Raw genomic sequence first — 23,827 nt, forward strand, 5'->3', positions numbered from 1 at the left:
TTCTCAATACTTTGTTATATACCCTTTGTTGGCAATGACACAGGTCAAACATTTTCTGTAAGTCTTCACAAGGTTTTCACACACTGTTGCTGGTATTTTGGCCCATTCCTCCATGCAGATCTCCTCTAGAGCAGTGATGTTTTGGGGCTGTCGCTGGGCAACACGGACTTTCAACTCCCTCCAAAGATTTTCTATGGGGTTGAGATCTGGAGACTGGCTAGGCCACTCCAGGACCTTGAAATGCTTCTTACGAAGCCACTCCTTCGTTGCCCGGGCGGTGTGTTTGGGATCATTGTCAAGATGAAAGACCCAGCCACGTTTCATCTTCAATGCCCTTGCTGATGGAAGGAGGTTTTCACTCAAAATCTCACGATACATGGCCCCATTCATTCTTTCCTTTACACGGATCAGTCGTCCTGGTCCCTTTGCAGAAAAACAGCCCCAAAGCATGATGTTTCCACCCCCATGCTTCACAGTATGTATGGTGTTCTTTGGATGCAACTCAGCATTCTTTGTCCTCCAAACACGACGAGTTGAGTTTTTACCAAAAAGTTCTATTTTGGTTTCATCTGACCATATGACATTCTCCCAATCCTCTTCTGGATCATCCAAATGCACTCTAGCAAACTTCAGACGGGCCTGGACATGTACTGGCTTAAGCAGGGGGACACGTCTGGCACTGCAGGATTTGAGTCCCTGGCGGCGTAGTGTGTTACTGATGGTAGGCTTTGTTACTTTGGTCCCAGCTCTCTGCAGATCATTCACTAGGTTCCCCTGTGTGGTTCTGGGATTTTTGCTCACCGTTCTTGTGATCATTTTGACCCCACGGGGTGAGATCTTGCGTGGAGCCCCAGATCGAGGGAGATTATCAGTGGTCTTGTATGTCTTCCATTTCCTAATAATTGCTCCCACAGTTGATTTCTTCAAACCAAGCTGCTTACCTATTGCAGATTCAGTCTTCCCAGCCTGGTGCAGGTCTACAATTTTGTTTCTGGTGTCCTTTGACAGCTCTTTGGTCTTGGCCATAGTGGAGTTTGGAGTGTGACTGTTTGAGGTTGTGGACAGGTGTATTTTATACTGATAACAAGTTCAAACAGGTGCCATTAATACAGGTAACGAGTGGGGGACAGAGGAGCCTCTTAAAGAAGAAGTTACAGGTCTGTGAGAGCCAGAAATCTTACTTGTTTGTAGGTGACCAAATACTTATTTTCCACCATAATTTGCAAATAAATTCATTAAAAATCCTACAATGTGATTTTCTGGATTTTTTTTTTCTCTCAATTTGTCTGTCATAGTTGACGTGTACCTATGATGAAAATGACAGGCCTCATCTTTTTAAGTGGGAGAACTTGCACCATTGGTGGCTGACTAAATACTTTTTTTCCCCACTGTATATATATACACATATCCTTTAAAAATATATATATATATTAAACTGATATACTTTTTTATTTATCACAGTTTTCCTTAACCAATGATGTTCTTTAATGCAAGGCCGACAGACAAGTTCCTTACTTTCTCCTCCTTCCACTTCCATTTTTGCGGTAAGGCTGCAATTATTTGGTTGTAATTTTGGGTAGAGCAGACATTTCCATGTTTTTGTTAGCTGCATGTGCGACAACTCCACCAGTCCTACCGATGATATCATTTTCAAAGATTATACCTTTTTTTTTACATTTGTCAACAAAAAAAAAAGTTTTTGTCAATTAGTATATTTGAGTTTAACCACAATATTTGTTGCATTATTTGTTCTGTTTCTGGAGGATTAAATTGAAATTGCAACCAACTTTCTATGGCTATGTTTTAGAAATAGTGATATCTGGGAGATGATTTCCTTTTCAAATAACAGAAAGTGAGTGGTTGTAATCTGAATAAAGGGAAAAAGGCCATTCTTGAACATTGGTTGAGACAATTTTACTAATTTGCTAGAGAACCAGTTCGGATTTATGTATAACTTTTGTATGACTGAAGCTTTTAGTGATAGGTCTGTTTTAATATTTAATTTCTGTCCTCCGAATTCATATTCATATAAATAGGCCCGTTTAATTTTGTCTGGCTTGCCGTTCCAAATAAAATTGAATATTTTTTTTTCATAATTTAAACAACTGTTCGTTAGGCGTAGGCAAGACCATAAGCAAATAGGTAAACTGGGATAATACTAAAGAGTTAATCAGGGTGATTTTTCCACAAATTGACAGGTATTTACCTTTCCATGGTAGCAAGAGCTTATCTATTTTTGCTAACTTTCTATTATAATTTATTGAAGTGAGATCATTTATTTCCTTTGGGATATGTATTCCGAGTATATCCACATCACCATCAGACCATTTTATTGGTAAACTACATGGCAATGTAAAAATTGTATTTTTTATTGATCCAATACTTACTAGTACATTTGTCATAATTTGGTTGTAATCCATAGTTAGAAAATGTATCTAGATCCTCTGAGGCTGTGGAGTGATTCTAGTTGTGGATTTAAAAGAAAACATGAATCATCAGCGTACAATGACGCCCTGGATTTCTAATCCCCTGATATTGTTGTTGGATCTGATTTTAATAGCCAACATCTCGATGGCCACAATAAATAAATATGCCGATAGTGGACAACCTGAAAAACAGTTTAAAACTTTGAGAAATAGCCATTATTTTACACCAAGGGTTACTATACATGATTTTGACCCATTTTATAAGAGATTCACCAAAATTGAAATGCTCCAGGCATTTATATATAAACCCCAGTCGTACTTTATCAAATGCCTTTTCGAAGTCTTCTATGAATAACAGGCCTGGTTTCTCAGATTTTCCATAATGTTCTATTGTTTCCAATACTTGCCTTATATTATCTCCAATGTATCTTCCATGTAAAAAACCTGTGATTTAGAATGAATGTCCGACAATACCTTTTTTATTCTATGCGCTATACATTTTGCATCACAACACTGAAGTGTAAGGGGCCTCCAATTTTTTTAATGGACTGGATCTTTATATTTTCCACTTGTATCCAGTTTCAGTAATAATAATAATATCAGACCTTCTTGAGTGTCAGATAATTTACATAGGAGTGGTTAAAACATGCTAATAACGGTCCTCTTAGTAAAAAAATCAAAAAAGGTTTGGTATACTTCGACTGGTATGCCATCCAACCCTGGAGTGTTCCCGGACTAAGTCTTAATTGCATCCAGAAGTTCCTCCTCTGCATATGCTTAAAGTACCTTGTTTCCTCCTTCAAAATATAATTTGGTGAATCATGGGTTACTCAGTCAATTGTAACCAGTTTCATTATTATTTTTGGTAGCATTCCTATGTTGAAGATGTGCATTTTACCCCATATTCCATCCAGTTTGCTTTATTTTTTTATAATATATTACACTTGATCTTTGAGTTTCTCCATTTCTTTTAGTTCTCTAATTTATTCTGAGCCTCTGTGTTTATATTGCCATCTGTTCGACTTTATTTCCTTTGTTAGTATAAACTCTTGACCTGAATTGCATGGCCTCTAAAGGCACCCCATACAATAAGGGGATTTGCTGTACCTATGTTATGTGGGGAAAAAAATCAGTTATAAATTCCTTTGTCCTAGTTAAAAATAAATCATCCAATAGGCTTTGATTAAATTTCCAATATCCTCGCCCACGTGGAAATTCAGTAAGAGTAATGTATATGCCAATTATGATGGTCCGACCGCATTCTGTCCCCTATCAACACTAACTTTTGGTGCCGTGTATATCTCACTAGATCAGGATATTTAAGCCTCCATATATCTACGACATTGACGATTTCCATAAGAGCATGTGGGTGATTGTAGTGTGACTTCCTTTACGGTCCATTGAGCTATTTAAAACAGTTATAATCCCCCACCATAATAATATTGTCTTGAATTGCTTGCAGGGTTTATCATATTGTCAAAGAAGTGTGGATCATCATTATTTGGTCCGTAAATGTTAATGAGCCATATCTGTTTATTATCCATTAACATAATCCATCTACCTTGCGTGACAATTTGCACATTCGGATCAAAATTACTATTAATATCACCCCTTTAGAATTTCTTTACCCATGGGAGAAGTATATTTCCCCCAGTACCAGTTTACAGACCTTTCCACAAGAAGTTAGGGAGACCCTAATGAGCTAGTCTTACATGGATAGAAAAACAGAACTCAATCACAACTTTAGTTCATTAAGTGAAGTTCTTTATACATTTCAGGGTTAGAAGATGTACAACCTTTGTTACAAAAATGCAAGTTTCTGTAAAAGGGCTTAATAAATTACTAAGTGTGCCGTGGTAGACTGCATCTACCAATGTCCTGATTATCCCAGAAGGCAACAAGTAGCTGGCAAGAGAAACAGACTGGCCTCAACCGCCTTCACGCCAACCATCTTGTCGCAAGACCTGAGAATATTGGAAAGAAGTCTTGTTTTAGTGGCAGGAGACAATTTGTATCATATACACTTTGAAGGTGCCATTCTGATCTCAGTCCCATATCCGCATGTTTCATCCAACAGTCACATTTTAAAAGGTATCAATCATTGATCAGAACATACCAGAGCCTGCAAAGACTGTTCAGTGAGTCGCACATGAGGCAAAGCAGCAATTTGACATACCTTAAAACCCTGAGTAAGAGTACATAAATGTGAAAGTGGAATTTGTCAATGCCAACAGTCATTTCACCCAGAGGCAGTTGCAAGACCTGCAAATAAAAGAAAAGTTGAGATTATATACATGTAGAGATCAGAGCCTATCCTTGACGTAATGAAAGTCCCATATCCGCATATTCCATCCACCAGTCACATAATTAAACAAGGTATCATTGCTCAGAACACACCAGGCCCACCAAAGAAAATCAACCACAAGCACTTTCTTCTAGAACATGACAATTCTGTATATACCTACAGATGGCCAGTCCCATCAGGGACCTGGATGGGCCATTTCATCTAGAGTGTTGAGGCACACCTATACCGCCATACCTGCAGAAAGACATGAGAAATTCAGCTGTGCACAATTTACACTAGTGGCAGCATTCCCACAGTTCAAAGCTGCAGCTAAATATCTGTAGGACAGTAGAGTGACTACCTCAGGCACAGAGAGGTCAGGACAGTCAAAGACTCCCCGTTTTTCTGGCATGCACTTGGAGAACCAGAGGCTACAAACAGAGCCCGGGTCCTTAGGATAGCATGCTACCATTGGGACCAGACAACAGTGGAATGTTTATTTTAAAAAGAGACTTACCAGCTGTTCAGTCCCAAGGTGATTGGGTCATCACATCTGCCATTTCAGTTGGTACGAGAACTGATGAAACAAAGTGAAGATCGTGGGACGTCAATCTAGGCTCAATTTCATTCCAAAGCATTGTGGATATTTATAGCGCAACACATTACATTCAATAGACTGCTTGAGTACTGAAGATGTTCTCATTATCAAGGCACTGAGGGCAAGTGGGTCACAGCCAGAATGATAGGGGAACATTGAATTACCTTCAGAATGTCAAGTGGTTAATTCTCAAGCCATCTCAGTGAGGTTGTAAGCCTGTATAGGAAATTGGGAGTCAGGTAAAAAAGCTACATATTCTCTTTATAGTATAAACCATACAATTTACATTAAATTAGCTCAGCGCAATATCTTGGCTCAGACGAGTACTATAAATTCTCATCAACGAGGTACTCCTCTAAGTGAGGGCAAGTGTGTCATCACAGCCAGAATGAGAGTTGATGGTTAAACATCTTGAAATCATTCCGAGAATAAACGTACCTTCTGCATATCCATTTGTTCATCATCCACCGTCTGCTCAGAAGATGCCTTTGACGTGGAGAGCACAGGGAAGCAATCTAATTAGATTGCAACTTCATCCGTCATATGACCAATACATGAAAATGTTCTAGGTACAATTGCACATGGAATGTCCTTTCCCTTAATGTTGCGGTGTCAGTTACTTTTGAACTGCACAGCGACCGTCGGTGAAAGTAATGTTTTTGGCATCCTGTTGACCGTGTGTGCTACAAGAAAGCAGGAACGGCTTCGATAGGTGCCTGGGTTTTAGAATGGGTTCTTTGACACTGCTCACCTGTGCTTCAGTAGCAATGCAGCCATATTGGGTTGGGCAGGGTTCATCGTATGCCTGTTGAAGTCCACCTAGAAGCAGAGATCAATGGTTAGGTATGCTCAGTAGGGCTAACCTTAGCCAGCTAGCTGTGTGGGCCTACACTCACTGTACAAAATGTAACGTTAGCTAGCATAGCCATCTACTCTGAATGTTTGACATGGTTAGCCATAGTTTCTAGCGCACTATAAAAAGCACAAAAGTCAATGTTCTTTCCCAAATTGTTGCTGATAAGTTACAACAACTTTACAGCGACCGTCGGTAAAATATGTTTTTGGCTCCTTTGTTGACTGATTCAGCCGTAAGAGATGACTGAATCGGCTTCGATAAGGGCCGCATGCAGCAGCGGCCACGTGGAAATCACAGACCAACATAGTTAGCTAACAAGAACGCGTATCTAGTTAGCGTAGGTTAACATGTTTGAAATGGTACATGTAATTTTACGATTAACATTAACTTGCTCACAAGGTTGACAGCAACTACTTTAGTTGCCGACTTAGCTAGCTATATAGCCAACTAGGTCACAAGAACGTGTAGGTCCCGCCGGAAGTTAGCCTACCCTTTTAGGTACCGGTAGCAAAACACCAGAAAACCCATTCTAACATTCACGTACGTGCTTTTCCCAAAAAATGTGATATTAGCAAATTAGTTGAAAAGCTTTCACTTCAACATAAACGGAGATGTCACGCGATAACTCGTTTGCTGGTGACTCACCTTTTGATTTCTTTAGCTTGAAATGAAGAGATAGAAACGCGCCGTCTGTTCGTTTATATAGTGTGGGACAACCTGGCGATTGGGCCACATGTGTCACATGGACGAGATGTATGATGGGATATGAAGTTTCCCGTCAACCATAGACCGCTATCAACATAGCTATCAATGCTAGAATGTGGCATAAATTTTTGATAAAATACTAACCATAAATAATGAACAAATAATACAACGAAAATAGACGGGGTAAAAAAATATATATCCAACCAGAAATACCTGTTTGAAGAGAGGCAAACAAAAACATTTTCACTTGAAGCTATTGCTAATTTATTACGCCTGGCCAATGCAGTTCTGACCAAGACAAAGCAATGGATTTCTGCCAGTGCCAACACTTGTGATCTTTGGATTAAGGCACTTGAGGTTGATTATAGTATTTTAGGTCAGTGGGATAAAGGCCACACACTAGTATTTAGTCCAGACGTCCTATATAGATATGAACACAGAGTTGGCAACTTCCGGATTTGAAAATAGATGTGCAGGTCTGCAGGCCATCTATGCAATCGAGGTGTATCTTTTTTGGGTAGGCCAATAGTGTTGAAAGTGGTTACTTTAATCAATGCTGTTAGGCAAGGCTAAGTGAGAACTAGATTTCAACTGAGCAAAGTCAACAACCCAACAAACTGATTCGCCAAAGCCAAAAACCGGTCTCAACATTTCAGCACCAGGGACAGTTCCATTACTGCTGCGACCACAGTTTCATTGAAAAGCCAGGATTGTATTGCCTTTCGAGCGAACATATACAACAAATCCAAGAATATCATGCAACGCATATCACAATTCGTGTACAGCCCAGGAAATCGTTTCGCCTACAGCTCATGCTATGCGGTCATGGCCATGTCAAGTCAATAAGCAATTTATAGACGGACCAGGCATAGGCTCCATGGAATTTCACACCAATTTGAGAGTTGGATAACAGCGTGCCTTATCATGTGCTATCTAACTATATGTTCACACTGTATAGGCCTCATGCACGTATACGATTCCTATTTTCATTATCGAAATTACTCTTTGTAGCCTTGGCCCATAGGCTAGAATACAATACAATAAGGCTATAGAATTGTCATAACATAAATGTGACGTTGTTTTCATTTTATGGTGGTGTTCTTAAGCAATATGCCCTATAATAAAGCCCGTGCATGGACCTAGGTAGGTAGCCTATCACATGACTGCAGCACTATCGCTCTTTGCTCGCTGGCGCTCTCATCTCTGTCTGACCAGAAGGCAATAGGCAGCAGCAGTCACTGGCTTTGTAAACACAACGTGCTGCGTTGCTTTGTTTCGGAACCACCACCATTGTGGGTCTCTCTCTAGCCATGCCATGGATATTTTGTGGCAATATCAGTTCAGGATCATTTTGCTAGGAGACTCGACGGTAGGGAAATCATCTTTGCTGAAGCGGTTTACAGATGGAATTTACAGCGATGTAGCGGATCCAACGGTCGGTGTGGATTTTTATGCCCGTTCGCTAGACATTGAGTCAGGGATTAAAATCAAGCTTCAACTGTGGGACACGGCTGGACAGGAACGATTCAGGTGAGATGTAGACATTAAATGTTTTCCTAGGCCTATATCTGTTATCAATAATCTGTTGACAAGATCAAGTAATTCATTATTTCCATCGGTATAAATTTGCCGATTTGTATCAAATAAATAACACGCACCAGCCCTCACGATATCTATTGTGATCGGTTTACCATTTTTGGCGAATAACATAATATAATAAAATAATCGTTTTTATTGTCTCTCTAGTCATAACCCACAGAGAGACGAGGTCAGTCATCGTCAGTCATTTTTTATCCTATGACTGTAATAACGGAGGCCCCTTACTCCAGTCTCCATAAAAACAGTCACCAAATTGTGGCGCATCATCAGTTGCATTCATTCACGGATGATGGGCAACAACCTCGCCTTGATATTGTTTTGTGTAATACACTAATGAAATATCCCTTGATAATACAATGATAAGAAGGTTTTGATGCCTTCTTATCATTGTACACTCAAATCCGGTTATTCTGTAAGTGTCGTTTGTTGCTACTGAGATGGCCTGTAAATCAGCGAGACATGTCTCTCTCTCTGTTACATACGTGTAGTAATGTGCCTCTCTGTAGCCTAGTCTGCAATGCCCAGGCATATACAGTAGCCATCCAGGACCCAGTATAGCTTGTAGTTGAAAAAAATATGTCAACAACATAATTCATTCCCCACTGATGCCTGTAGTCTCAGATACAATTCCTCTAAGATCATTATAACTGTGTTTGTAGACTGCTCTCAGATCTCCCTTTCCTCTTGAAGCCAAACCTGCATGTCTCTGACAGAATATTATGGAAGAAAGACTGTTTTCCCCTAGGAGGTTCACAGTACACACCTAAAAGAGATTATCAATGGCATGAATGAACTGTCTCTACAGGTCTGTACTGTTAGTTATCATTCCTTTGTAAGCCACAAGTGATGTTTTTCCCTGGACCTGCAAGGAATCGCAGATCGTGTTATGCTGTTTTGCCAACTCCTATATGGTTGTTGTCATGCCATGAGTGTAGTTTGGTTCAAGTCAGCATTGTTTAAATTCACATTTCACTATGGATCAGAGCTGAATCGTAACATCTCCTACTCTCCATTTTCCAGGTCCATCACTACTTCCTACTACCGTAACTCAGTGGGCGGGCTCCTCGTGTTCGACCTGACCAATCGCAAGACCTTCGACCACGTGAGGGAGTGGCACAAGGAAGTGAGCGAGCACATCCTGCCGCACCACATGGTCTTCATCCTGATTGGCCACAAAAGCGACCTAAACAAGGACCGGAAGGTGACGCGGGACGAGGCTGAGCAGCTGGCGGCGGAGATGGGGATCCGCTATGTGGAGACGTCGGCTAAGTGCAACAGCAATGTGGACCGGGCCTTCGAGCTGCTCAGCAGGGACATCTATGAGCTGATGAAGATGGGGGAGATCACCATGAGGGACGGATGGGACGGGGTGAAGAGCGGCCTCACCACCAGGGTCCTGTACCCGGGCGAAGAGGACATTGAGGTGGAGCCAAGGGAGAAGAGCTGCAACTGCTGAGAGACTGACCCTCGATCTCTGACCCCTGACCTCATCCATGGTCATATTCATTAGGCACCAAACGGAAGAAAACGGACTGAAACAGAGCGGGACTACCTGGAATTGTCCAATAAGAAACACACATTTTTATTTTCCGTTGTGAAACGTTTTAGAACGTGTTCCGATGCGTGCCCTAATAAACACGACTCATGTCTCCACTTCCCCCTCTCTTATCTCCACAAGTATCTCACATCGTCTCACAGTTTAATCAGTTTCCCATTGAAACTAAGCCACAGTCTAAAGTGAGGCCCTTGTCCTATGACTTCATCATCACGCGTCCACGTGTCACCCTATGCTTAGTGTAGATAGGATGCCAGTCCCCTCTGTATCAGTTCCTACAGAGGTCAGGATGGGGCTGTTTTCTGATGGGAGTACAGGATACACATCCTGTAGTACACATCTTGATGTGACAAAAGCTTCTCTACAAACACAAAAGTCTGAGTCTTTAGGTCAAACTAAAGGTTTTACCCCTAGGTAAATCCTTGCAGTGGAAAAGCATCATACATGTACATGCTAAACCTACACAGATTAGCATCACCTGGGTAGCTTTGGGCCCAGTTAGGTAAGGCAGACACAGAGGCTGCGTTTTCACAGGCTGCCCAATTCTGATCTTTTGCCCAATTATTGTTCATTTGACCAATGAGAAAAGGCCTTTTGCCAATAATTGGGCAAAATATCAGAATTGGGCTGCAGGTGTAAACGCAGCCAGAGACACCTGTATGAGAGCGATCAGGCCTTGGGTTATTCCAGTACGTATCCTATTCATTCCTGGATGCCCTTTGCTGCCGCAGGAGTTATTGGACTCTCAAGCAGGCAAGTTCTGGACTTGTGGACAATACATTATTGCGGTCTGGCATCACTCCAATGACGCTGTTGTGGGTTGGCTCCGGACTGGCTGTGTGTGTGTGTGTGCGTGTGTCGTTGCTCTGTCTGCAGTCCCCTGAGACTGTACATCATGTTCGGTATGGTTAGCTCTGGCGTTAAAAGGTCACTGATAATAGGCAGGGAGAATAAACTGTACTCTATATGTGTCACCACCACCACCCCTCCCCTGCTAATCAATATGGTCCTGTAGACTACTAATCTATGTAAGTGCACACAAGCCAAATCATGTTCATGTTGCATTATGTTGTGGACTTCCTACTTCAGAACAGATGAGTAATGTTTTTAACATTTAAAAAAACATATCTATCATTTGTAGTACATTGCTGAAGCCACAAACCATTTGGTAGCCACTCTTTGCATTTGTATATGGCATATGAAAAAACAAAACAAACCTTCCAAGATGGGTCTTCAAGGGGGGAAAACCACCCCAAACAATATTCCTTTAACTGGAGAGAGGTATTGGCTGATACCGATTCTTTAAGACTGCTCACATGGATTAAATGTGGGGCTTTTGTGGCCATAATAACAATTGAAGGGTTTATTGGCATTATTATATTATCTGGTTGAGAACATGACATTTCGGCCCTAATGCCTTCCATGCTCCATCAGAATGGTTCCTATATCAAGACAGCCAGAATCTTGCCCTGCTCTGACTATAGGCACTTTCTGCCTGCAGAGAGGCACAGGAAGATAACTCTAGTTTCCCTTGGCTACTACCTCTATACAGCAAACCCCAGTGCAGATAACAGTTGCCCTGAGACTGAGACTTGGCTGTAGATTCTGGTGTTACCATAGGAGTGTACAGCCCTGGCTCAGGGCCTAGATAACAGCTCACTTTGCCTGGTCCCTCCTACCTCCCTCCCTCCTTCCCCTCAGCTCACCTTGTCCACCTCTCACCAGCACCACACCTCACCAGACACTTCACACACTGTAGATGACAGGAGAGACATTGTGCATTTAGCAACTGTGACTTTATGGGATATTGTGTTCTATGTTGGTTTTGTGTTCCAGTGGTCATGCGACTTGACTTGTTGAAAGGAATGTCTAACTAACTAATCTTTTGGGAGCCTTTACATACTGGTAAACAACTTACAAAGCCTCAGCATACAATTTATTGACAACAATATGTGTTTGTCTACATACAGTACTTATGTTTTGCCTCTTGCTTTACAAAGTCTGATGCAAACGTAGTTTAGTTGTTCCCTTTGTTCCCACTCTCATCAATGTTAACCCTGTTTATAGTTATGCCGTAGTCAGTTATTCAGCTCTACTGACCATTCACAGACTTTGATTAAACCTCTGTTATCACAGTTCATAACCCAGTTACAACATGTCTCATTTCTTTAAAAGTGAAATCAGTTGGCTAACCAATATGAATGACAGTCAGATGTCTGTATTGATCCATATTCTTGCTACGCTAAGGAAGGACACATCCACAAAGAGAAGGCAATACCGAGGCCCAGGGAGGGGAGACATGCCCATTAAATGAACTAAAACAGTCTTGCCTGGGAATGTATATAATTGGAAGAATTCTATTTTTCATACATGTTTTCAAAGGTATGATAATGTAGGCCGCTGTCTGTTTGGTCATCGCAACTCAACTCTTTTGAAAAGCAGCAAATATTTCCATTCTAATCCACAAAGGGAGTTAGAGTCAAATCATGTTCCTTATAGTATGTACCTCTTCCATTTTGCAGCTTTGTGTGTAATTTATAACAGGGTTTATTTTGTACAGCTGTATTTTTAATGCGTATAATAATGATAGTATGTGCTGTAATACAGCTGCTTGTCAGTGAATGCAACCTATTACTGATCACTGAATTTGTTAAGGATTCTTATTGGCTGTATTGTTACATCAGATATGAAGAAAACAGGAAATAGCATGCTGTGGTGATGATGATGCCGATGACGGTCTATGAATAAGGTGTATCTGGAGAAAGGCCCATGTCACTGAGATGGAGCACCAGCTATATTCAACAGCCTATTCAGGATAAAGGACTTGAAAGAAGAGATTGAGCTTGGATCTTGACACATTGCCAGTAGAACTAGAAAAGTTTTGATTTTAGCAGAAAAATGCAAAATAGATTTTGCAGAAAAATGCAAAATAATTGATGTTTTAGAAAGTGTTTAGTTGATTATAAATAATAAGTGGCCATTTTCATTGTGATGATAGTTATATCATAATACTGTAATCCGAATACCAATCGACAAAACAATATATTTAAATATGTAGTATCCAACAGGTCCTTGATAGTAAAACAACATATGACAAATCACTAATGCATTTTACTTGCAAATTCTGTTTTTTGGCAAGCTTACAACTAGACATAGCAGCACAGCAGCACAGTTCATGGCTCTATTTAGCCTCTGACTGAGTCTGATCACAGTTCACAGCTTTTTAAATTTTTTATTTAACCTTTATTTAACCAGGTAAGCCAGTTGAGAACAAGTTCTCATTTACAACTGCGACCTGGCCAAGATAAAGCAAAGCAACAACAACACAGAGTTACATTGATGAAATAAATGTTATTTATTTTCTATTCTAAATGTTCTGTGCAAGGTACTCTACTGTTAAAGGGGTATTCAATCAATAAACAATATTATGTCCATGGTGCCATATTATGATTGACCATCTCCATGCCAGGGTTGTGGCGTCCTCTTTTGGTACAACATAACTGCATACCTGACCCACTTAGCTGAATCACAGTGCAAATAAAATACTAAACTTCAACTAATAAACATAAAACTGTGTATGGTAATAATAGTGATGGTGTTTTAATTTTCATAAGCATAAGTATGAAAAATGTATGCACTCACTAATTGTAAGTCGCTCTGGATAAGAGTGTCTGCTAAATGACTAAAATGTAAGATGTAAATAAGCCTCTGTTGAAAATCACAACTGTTAATTGGTATAACTGATCAATAACAACAATAACGGATTAATATCACTTGTAGCTCAATTGGTAGAGCATGGCGCTTGTAACGCCAGGGTAGTGGGTTCGATCCCCGGGACCACCCATACGTAAAAATGTATGCACACATGACTGTAAGTCGCTTTGGATAAAAGCGTCTGCTAAATGGCATATTTATTATTTACTTGCGGAAATTAAGCTGTTCACTGATATTGCTTTCACTTGCACTCTCCACTCCTGTCCAAGCTCACCTGTCGAAACCATATATAGACTTATGGTAGAAACATCTGTGGTTCTCAATGAAATGAAAATGAAACATCTGGAGTGAGGAAATGCAGATACACACAAGCTAAAGGTGCAAATTCTTTAAAATGACAGTGCAAATCACTCTGTGCAATTTCTAATGTACATTGAGTTTAGCTGAGCTGTATCAAATGGCTTTGTAAGCTGTCAAAATTTGTGATTATTTGATGTGGTGAAAGATCATATAAATGTTATGTTAAATGAAAGAAAGACTTGATGCATTTATATGATTATATATTTGTAAAGTTAATTATTTTATGAAAGTGACAGTAAAGGTATTTTGTAAGCATACTGAGCAAGGATGTTGTCCTGGTACCGAGTCTAGATTGGTCTAGATCAGGGATGAGCAACACACGGACCAATAATAATAATACAAATAATAATAATAAAATGAAATAAAAATGTGGAACTTGGTATGAATATGGGTATGCAGAACCACGAACCACTCGTGAGTTCCGTTTTTTGTGGCCCCCACCCCCATCAAAGTGTGCATTTGTTCCCTTCATGGCTTTGAAAGGAAATGAATGGTATATGGAAACGCCAGTACACCGATCCAATATTTGTACATTTGCGGGGAGTCGTGAACGAGTACACACTTCAGGAGGAATGGGAAGCAAGAGGGTAGGTGGTAGGGGTCGATTTGGAATAAAATTGCGAGGTCAGCCTATCTATCCCATTATGCTTTGCGTCAGGAAAAATTACAGATAAATGCAACTAATTCTGTTTGATTCAATGCTATCTCTTGTTTTGTCAACTAAAATATGATTTAAATACTTAATCCAACTGAAAATCACAAACAGAACATGTTTGATAAAATACATTACATTATATTTTCTACCCTGACTGAAGTCCCTGTGTCCAAAAACCACTTGTAGAACAATGACTTCCAACGTTAAAAAGGGCTTCTGCAATTTGACCACATGGCGGTTGGGGATGGTTGGGGATTCACAACGCTTCTTGCTTAATCAATATCAGGAGTTTTCGGAAGCGTAATTGTTACTATCTGTGGCAGTGAATGGTCGTGAATCTTTGGGCCAACATGTTGTAAAAATAAAACTAACAGTCAACAGCAGGTATTGATTAATCGTAGTGTGGCGCCCGTACATACACAGACAGACCTGTGCCACTGGTCCACAAAATATTAAATAGCAAAAGCAGGTCATAATCCAGTGAAATAAGTGATGATTGCCGTAATAAAAATTTAACAGCGACTTATTGTCAACAGGCTTGTGTTTATGTTTGACCTATTTTGGGAGTGCAGCATGCATGACTGGCTATATCTCAGGAAGTGTAACTGCACGAAGTGCGCATGCCCAGCAGCTTGTAGGGATGTGTTCGACTTCGTAAAAACGGTAAGGAAAATCTGAACGATGGCTTTGTAATTTTAGGTTTATTCGGTTTATAAAGGCTAACTGATTTATATGCGAGGTAATGTCTATCTCTACGTAGAGTTTGGTATTTGTAAAGGGGTAACACCCCGGGCTCGCTCCGAATGGCGGAGCAACGCCGTCGCCGCGTTGTTGTTTTCGTGTACGTGCTGCCGCACAAGGACGTAATTTTGAGGGAGCGGAGAAAATAAAAAGTAGAACGAACGGGCGCACGCTTGTTCAGAAAAAAGCGTCACGTAACCGCCGTCAAATATCAAGGTGGCTAGTAACAGCCCAGCCCCAGGTTGCTTGAGCGCCAAATCTCTGCCCAAAGTCTATGTAGTTAGCCTAGCCATCTTGCTAGCTACAAGCCGCCACCTTGTTAGCATGATAGTACATTGTATGGGCGTAAACCGTTCATATATACCTCACTGGCGATTCGGGCCAATGGCGCATTAGCAGCTAGCTAGCTATCTATGTTACACCTGATCTCACGACTAACTAGTGCACTGCACTGCCCATACCCACAGAAACGTTGTGAGGAGAAAAACTATGAGTGAAAACTTGGTGTGCATAACGTTTAACTATTAGCTAGCTAACTCAACGTTCCTGTGGGTATGGGCAGTGCAGTATACTAGTTTCAGTCAGGAGATACGGTGTAACAATAGCTACCTAGCAACTAGTTAAAAGTAATGCACACAAGCTTTGTAGAGATTAAGGGGAAAAGGAAGCCAGCTAGTAACCATGTGGCTTTTAATGAGCCCCATGCAGTGACCCCTTTTCTAAATATGACAGAGTAACTGAATAACACTTTGGAGGTTAAAATGAGCTGAACCCATACAGTCATTGGCTGAAACTGAGAGGCAACTGAATCTGTTTATGGGCATGGTCTGCCCTAAGAGCATTTTATCCAGATTTTGCCTTGTCCTGACTGTCCTCCTGTAATCTTTGACACACACACACACACACACACACACACACACACACACACTCATTCTTCTAATCTAGCCTATTTGTCACCATTGTGCTCTTCTTCCCTATACTTCCCTGGGGCCTTCAGTAGGCTACACTGGGAGAGGAGTCAGGATGGCACAAACCGAGGTGACAACGGTCTCCATGGGGGACCTGATGGTAATGAAGGCTAATGAGGAAGAGAATGGTGATGATGAGGACAGCAACACACAGGTCATCCTCCAGCTACAACCAATCACAGCAGGGTAGGTACACACAGATGTTTACTTGGGCCTGATAGGGGAAAAGTGGACAAGACTAGCGTAGCAGAGTTGGTTCGGTGAACCATGCTCACATGATGGCTCCCCAAGCGAATTGCCTAGGCTTTAGGTTAGTGAGCTAACATAGTCAGACCCTGCAAAGTTTTCATTTGTTGTGTGATTCACTTTCCCTTGCAGTATGGATGAGTCAGGAGAGACAGACACAGCTGTTGTGGCTGTGGAGGCACACCCAGGTAAGGAACACACACACACATACAAACACAAATACACAAACAAAGCATATCATAAAAAATGTGCACGTGTGTGTGTTCCTTCAGAAGAAACCACAGTTGACGGGGAGGAGGTAGAGCTGGGTTATCCCATCACATGTGGAGAGTGTAAAGCTGTGCTGCTGGTCAAGAAGTTTGTCTGTCCTGGAATAAATGTAAAATGTGTCAAGGTTAGTATTGTCATGGTCATTGTATTTTCTACAGAAATCATGACGTTTTTCAAATGTTAGTGTGCAGAGAAGGAACAGCTCAGCCTGCCAGCTATTGATATACTTATAATCCTGTTTGTACCATATCAGCAGAAACGATTGTCACATACCGTTTAAAAATATATGCCATTTAGCAGACATTTTCAACGTGTGCATAAATTTTACGTATGGGTGGCCCCAGGAATCGAACCCACAACCCTGGCGTTGCTAACACCATGCTCTAACAACTGAGCCATACAGGACCAGTTGTTTGCTTTAACAATGCCTTCGACGTCAGTTGAATGTTTCTCCTTGGCCAGTTGTTTCTTTGCTGTCTCCTGTATAATAAGGGGTATAGGTATATGTTTGTAATCCCAGTGAACAGGTATGGTTCCTTTCTAAACTCCTCCCTATAACGGGTGCCCCATACAGTATGAAGACCAGCTGATCAGTCCCAAGCAGTTTGTCCACATGTCTGGGAAGGCTACGCTGAAGGACTGGAAGAGAGCTATCCGGATGGGCGGGGTCATGCTCAGGTGAGGAGTAGAGTCGACCAATCTCAAATCAACCCCTAGCCTCTAGCCCTTAAGCACTTGTGGAGAGATCATTAGATAGGCATAAGCCTATCTCTTAGACATAAGAGGTTGTCTAGAAGTTAGAGAGGTGGGCCAGAAACTGGAGGGTTGCTAGTTGGGATCCCAGGTGTGAGGGGAAAATCAACCCGAGGTGATTGATGCAGATGGTGTGTCCCTTTTCTTCCTTCTGTCTTTCCTCACTCTTGTCCTTTATCTAATAATCTATCTCCTTCAGGAAGATGATGGACTCAGGGCAGCTAGACTTCTATGAACACAGCACTCTGTGCACAAACACGTGTCGTAGCACCAAGTTTGACCTGCTGATCAACAACACACGCTTCCCCCCTGATGGCAGCGGTCTCACCACGCCCATCTCCTCACAAGGTGAGACCAGACACACCCCTCACTGAGGGCTGTAAAGATATCAGGTTGTCTGTGGCAAAACAATTGAAAAGTTTGTCAGGCAGTTCTTTTCGGTAAATACATTTTTTTCCCTATTTTCTTCCATTTACTTCGTTTTTGAATTGGTGATATGGTACACATGTCCATTAACTTGACATTTTTATTGAAATATTTACGAGTTTGGAATACTGTATCAGTCAACAAGCATCCAGGACCAGAACTATCCGTTTTAAGTTGTGTAATGAATATTGTAAGAAGTGTAGCTAACCATGTATCTCCCCCTGTTGGACATGTAGCCCAGGTGGTGATAGGTAATGGTGGCCAGGTTGCCATGACAACAGAGGAGAGGTCAGAGGTTCTGACCGGAACAGTGGAGTGGAGTTCAGGGGCTGTAGCCATGGAGACAGAGAAGAAGGAAACCAGTGAGATATCAGGTGAGTTCTTCACCCAAACAGCTCCCACTAGTGACTATTTACTGTAGTTGCACTCTCAACGCTGTCAAATATGCAGAAAAATATATATAAACGCAACATGCAACAATTTCATTGATTTTACTGAGTTAGAGTTCATATGAGGAAATCAGTCAATTCAAATAAATAAATTAGCCCTAATCTATGGATTTCACATGACTGGGAATACAGATATGCATCTGTTGGTCACAGATACCTTTAAAAAAAATGGGCCTCACAATGGGCCTCAGGATCTCGCCACAGTATTTTTGTGCATTCAAATTGCTATCGATAAAATGCAATTGTGTTCGTTGTCCGTAAGCTTATGCCTGCCCATACCATAACTCCACCACCACCATGGGGCACTCTGTTCACAACGTTGACATCAGCAAACCGCTCGCCCACACGAGTGGTCTGCGGTTCGAAGCTGGTTGGCCATACTGCCAAATTCTCTAAAATGACGTTGGAGGCGGCTTATGGTAGAGAAATTAACATTAAATTCTCTGGCAACAGCTCTGGTGGACATTCCTGCAGTCAGCATGCCAATTGCACACTCCATCAACACTTGGGATATCTGTGGTATTATGTTGTGTGACGAAACTGCACATTTTAGAGTGGCCTTTTATTGTCCCCAGCACAAGGTGCACCTGTGTAATGATCATGCTGATGTTTAATCAGCTTCTTGATATGCTACACCTGTCAGGTGGATGGATTGTCTTGGCAAAGGAGAAATGCTCACTAACAGGGATGTAAACAAATTTGTGCACCACATTTGAGAGAAATAAACGTTTTGTGCGTATAGAACATTTCTGGGATCTTTTATTTCAGCTCATGAAACATGGGACCAACACTTTACATGTTGTGTTTATATTTTTGTGTAGTGTAGTTGTCTGGGCATTAGTCTTGTATCAATCTAAGCTTCATACCTGGGTCAAATACATAATGTCAGATACGTGCTGTTGGGTGCGATTGGTTTAGCTCCCCCGGTAAAATGGAACCAATGGAATAATCCTCAAAGTGCAAACTGCCCACCCTGAATGCCGGTCAAGCTAAACCAACTACATCTCAAGTATTTGAAAGTATGTGACATGTAATTAACTTAAGGTCTGCTTGGCATGCGATTGGTTGAAATCTTGCTCACCTCTCTCACACTCGTTACTCAAATGGCAAATAAACTACTTTGAACTTGAACTTTTAAACTGTGTCCTTTATGTTCCCCCAGAGGAGACGTTGAACTTCTGGAAAGGCATAGCTGACGTGGGGCTGATGGGGGAGGTGGTAGACAACATCAGGACAGAGCTGCTGGAGATGCTGAGAGGAGTGCAGCTACGCAGCGAGCAGGCTGCTATGCAGGACGCAGGTGGGTACTGGCACACTGGCACCTAGGACACAGGGTACTGGTCATAGATGCTGAGAGGAGTGCAGCTACGCAGCAAGCAGGCTACCGTGCAGGACACAGGTGGGTACTGTTACCTAGGGGATAGGGTACAGGGTACAGCTCATTTCTAAGGGTATATGCATGGTGCCACACAGGTGCAATGTTGGTTTCTGTTGATCAAGTCTGGGGATGAAATAAAACTATAAGTATTATTGACTTCTGAGGAGTAACGTAAAGTAAAGACTAGATTATGGATCTTTTGTGGGGCATCCCCCCAAAAATGGGACACATTTAATGTCTTTTAGAAATGCCTTACTGTAGTAAGTAAGTCAAGTTTAGACTTCTTTGCTTTGATTCATTGAATGACTGATGGATTTGTTGTTACAGACCATGTGAGGGAGGGAGTGAGGGGTTGGATGGATGGATGGATGGATGTGTTGTGAGTGACCCTGTGATTGGTTGATGGATGTGTTGTTACTGACGATGTGATTGGTTGCCCACTGATGGATCTCAGATTCCTGTCTGGTAGAGGTGGCAGTGTTGAGTAACCTGGCCCAGGTGTTTGGCCTGCTGGACTCGGTCAAACACATCCTGAACGTAAGGAGAGAACAGACTGACCCTGGAGAGGAGCAGGTCCTTAGCACGCTGACCAGTGAGTAATGATCAATTCAGTTTTCAATTCAGTAACTTCAGGCAGAGGAAGGGAGATTGAGATATGTAGATAAATATTCCTATGATGTTTCGGATCATTTATATTTTAGTCATGTCATTTAATGTCAATGGTCAGGAAACAAAAAAGTCAAGTCTACATTCAATAGCAAAGATAGAACTGTATTGGATCTTGCCTCAAATTGCTAATTGATGTGGTGGATTACTGTAGAGCTCCATCTCTGAGTCATTTCTGACCTCTGACTGATCTCCACAGACCTGGAGCTGCAGCTGGAGGAACAGAGGCGACAGCAGCACGTCAGAGCTCAGCTCTGCCACCCCCAGCCCCTCAACAACATCAGCCACACCCCAGGAGGCAAACCCACCAAGCCCAAGGCCAAACGTCCTCGCCTACAGCGGCCAGCCTCCACCACCACCCTCCTCACCTCCTCCCTCTCCCAGCCCCAGACAGCCACCCTGCAGCCCCAGCAGTTCACTGTACTTTCCCCCATTTCATTCTCCTCCATGGGCCAGCCCTTCTCCCTGTCCGGCCTGTCTGGCCTGTCAGGCCTCCCCATGACCACGCTGGGTCAACAGAACAACACGGTGACCCTCCACACCCTACCCGCCGGCGCCCAGACCTTCACCCGATACATCACCACCATGGTGGGGGCCGACGGCAAGATGGAGACCTTGACGCTGCACCCGTCCCAGGGGCTGACGCTGGTGGGCACCACCCTCCAGGACCCAAGTCAGCTTGGAGGAACCATGATGAGTCCGCTGGAGCTGGTCCAACTCACCCAGGGAGGGGTGACCGTCAGTGGGGAGATGATGGTGGAGCAGCCCATGGGCCAGGTTGTGGAGGGTGGGACAATGGTACTCCACCAGGAGGGGATGGTACAGGAGGGATTGGTGGAGGGAGTAGAGGACAAGAGCCAGGCACAAACCGTGACCGAGATTGACCCCGCGCCGGGCGACCAGGACCAGACCATGGGGGCGGTGATGGAGCTACAGCTGGCCCAAGAAGGAGAGGCTGAGGCTGGGGAGGAGGGCTCTGCCATGGTGGTCCATGGTGGGATGGAGGTGACCATGGTCTCGGAGGAGGTGGAGGGAGAGGTAGGGGAGGGGATGGTGGTTCAGGGGGAGTCTGAGGATGCCCAGGGGGAGGTTCTCGAAACTGGGCAGCAGAGCCAGGTAGAGGGGATACAGCTGGACGCTAACGGGCAGATCTCAGGCCTAAGGATAATGGTGATCGAGGAGGAGACTCAGGAAGAGGACAAGGCCAAATGACCCAGCTCTGCTCTGCAGACAGAGACAATACCCTCTCCTCCCCCTGGAGCCATGTGAGATAGTAGGGATGGACTAGCCTGGTTCCAAATCTGTTTGTGCTGTCTTGCCAACTCGCTGTGACAATGATCATAGGAGCTGGCAAGACGGCACAAACAGATCTGGGACCAGGCTAGGGATGGACTCATAGACAGAACATAAAAGAGCATGCAGGCAGACTTGTGGTGTGAGCAAGTGTGTGGAGGATGCTATTTACACAGAAAGCTGCCAAAGACCTAGCCTTCTTAGAGAAGCTGTGGTGCTTAGCAGCTAGGCCAGGGTGTCCATTATATTCATTGTTGTTTCGTTAGTTTTTATTTAAACAAAATGACAAGACAGCCAGGCATAGTATCTTATATTGTTTGTTTTGTAACACGTGTGTTACCTTTTTGCTGTGTGTGTGTGTGGCTAGAGGTCTACTGTGGGATGATAGCAACAGTTCTAAAACAAAGTCTGCTCTACATTTCTTTCCAAAATAGAAAGCATACCACTCTTCCTCTGTGCAGTTTTTGGGATGAAGTCTTTTCTGCAGTTTTTGTAAAACAAAACAAAGATAATATGTTGAGCTCACCATTGTCAGTTCTGTGAATCGACACATTGTATTATTCACTGGAAGCCTTTTCTTTTCAAGATTTGCATAATTATTCATGGTGATTCGCTGTATGGCGACAAATGTAGTAGATGTACACTACCGTTCAAAAGTTTGGGTTCACTTAGAAATGTCCTTGTTTTCGAAAGAAAAGCAATTTTCTTGTCCATTTAAAATAATATCAAATTGATCAGAAATACAGTGTAGACATTGTTAATGTTGTAAATGGCTATTGTAGCTGGAAACGGCTGATCTTTTAAAATGGAATATCTACATCGGCGTACAGAGGCCCATTATCAGCAACCATCAGTCCTGTGTTCCAACGGCACGTTGTGTTTGCAAATCCAAGTTTATTATTTTAAAAGGCTAATTGATCATTAGAAAACCCTTTTGCAATTATGTTAGCACAGCTGAAAACTGTTGTGCTGATTAAAGAAGCAATAAAACTGGCCTTCTTGAGACTAGTTGAGTATCTGGAGCATCAGCAATTGTGGGTTCGATTACAGGCTCAAAATCGCCAGAAACAAATAACTTTCTTCTGAATCTCGTCAGTCTATTCTTGTTCTGAGAAATGAAGGCTATTGCATGCGAGAAATTGCCAAGAAACTGAAGATCTCGTACAACGCTGTGTACTACTCCCTTCACAGAACAGCGCAAACAGTCTCTAACCAGAATAGAAAGAGGAGTGGGAGGCCCCGGTGCACAACTGAGCAAGAGGAAAAATACATTAGTGTCTAGTTTGAGAAACAGGTGCCTCACAGGTCCTCAACTGGCAGCTTCATTAAATAGTACCCGCAAAACACCAGTCTCAACGTCAACAGTGAAGAGGCGACTCCGGGATGCTGACCTTCTAGGCAGAGTTGCAAAGAAAAAGCCATATCTCAGACTGCCCATCTTAATCTTTTCTTTTTATTGGCCAGTCTGAGATATGGCTTTTTCTTTGCAACTCTGCCTAGAAGGTCAGCATCCCGGAGTCGCCTCTTCACTGTTGACGTTGAGACTGGTGTTTTGCGGGTACTATTTAATGAAGCTGCCAGTTGAGGACCTGTGAGGCGCCTGTTTCTCAAACTAGACACTCTAACGAGATCTTCAGTTTCTTAGCAATTTCTCGCATGCAATAGCCTTCATTTCTCAGAACGAGAATAGACTGATGAGTTTCAGAAGAAAGTTGTTTGTTTCTGGCCATTTTGATTCTGTAATCGAACCCACAATTGCTTATGCTCCAGATACTCAACTAGTCTCAAGAAGGCCAGTTTTATTGCTTCTTTAATCAGTACAACAGTTTTCAGCTGTAACATAATTGCAAAAGGGTTTTCTAATGATCAATTAGCCTTTTAAAAT

General features: G+C 42.3%; 2 protein-coding genes and 1 long non-coding RNA gene across 6 annotated transcripts; 2 read left to right on the plus strand and 1 right to left on the minus strand.

Moving 5' to 3' along the window:
• Positions 1 to 4,155: 4,155 nt before the first annotated feature.
• Positions 4,156 to 6,873, minus strand: LOC311116998. 4 transcript variants are annotated; one of them, XR_014611536.1, is made up of 8 exons: positions 6,810 to 6,873; positions 6,060 to 6,127; positions 5,747 to 5,794; positions 5,473 to 5,524; positions 5,228 to 5,287; positions 4,892 to 4,965; positions 4,603 to 4,688; positions 4,156 to 4,390 (listed from the first exon to the last, which is right to left on the minus strand). It is a non-coding gene; the product is annotated as an uncharacterized lncRNA (long non-coding RNA). The 4 variants fall into 4 exon arrangements; XR_014611537.1 differs by having other exon boundaries at positions 4,888 to 4,965; XR_014611538.1 differs by lacking the exon at positions 5,228 to 5,287 and having other exon boundaries at positions 4,157 to 4,390.
• A 1,305-nt stretch (positions 6,874 to 8,178) lies between these two features.
• On the plus strand, positions 8,179 to 9,924 carry LOC311122710 (ras-related protein Rab-39B-like; the record flags this gene model as incomplete). Its single annotated transcript, XM_084158094.1, has 2 exons — positions 8,179 to 8,399; positions 9,489 to 9,924. Exons 1-2 carry the CDS (start codon positions 8,185 to 8,187, stop codon positions 9,922 to 9,924), a joined length of 651 nt encoding a protein of 216 aa, XP_084014220.1. The 5' UTR covers positions 8,179 to 8,184.
• Positions 9,925 to 15,360: 5,436 nt separating this feature from the next.
• LOC311111246 (glucocorticoid modulatory element-binding protein 1-like) lies at positions 15,361 to 22,636 on the plus strand. Its single transcript, XM_084153960.1, has 10 exons — positions 15,361 to 15,415; positions 16,491 to 16,647; positions 16,840 to 16,895; positions 16,980 to 17,101; positions 17,552 to 17,655; positions 17,930 to 18,078; positions 18,393 to 18,530; positions 19,768 to 19,905; positions 20,438 to 20,575; positions 20,849 to 22,636. The coding sequence occupies exons 2-10, from the start codon at positions 16,517 to 16,519 to the stop codon at positions 21,859 to 21,861; spliced, it is 1,989 nt and encodes a 662-aa protein (XP_084010086.1). The 5' UTR covers positions 15,361 to 15,415; positions 16,491 to 16,516; the 3' UTR covers positions 21,862 to 22,636.
• Positions 22,637 to 23,827: the final 1,191 nt, after the last annotated feature.

This window comes from Coregonus lavaretus (genome assembly GCF_964263955.1).
Source record: "Coregonus lavaretus genome assembly, chromosome: 3".
Classification (NCBI taxonomy): domain Eukaryota; kingdom Metazoa; phylum Chordata; class Actinopteri; order Salmoniformes; family Salmonidae; genus Coregonus; species Coregonus lavaretus.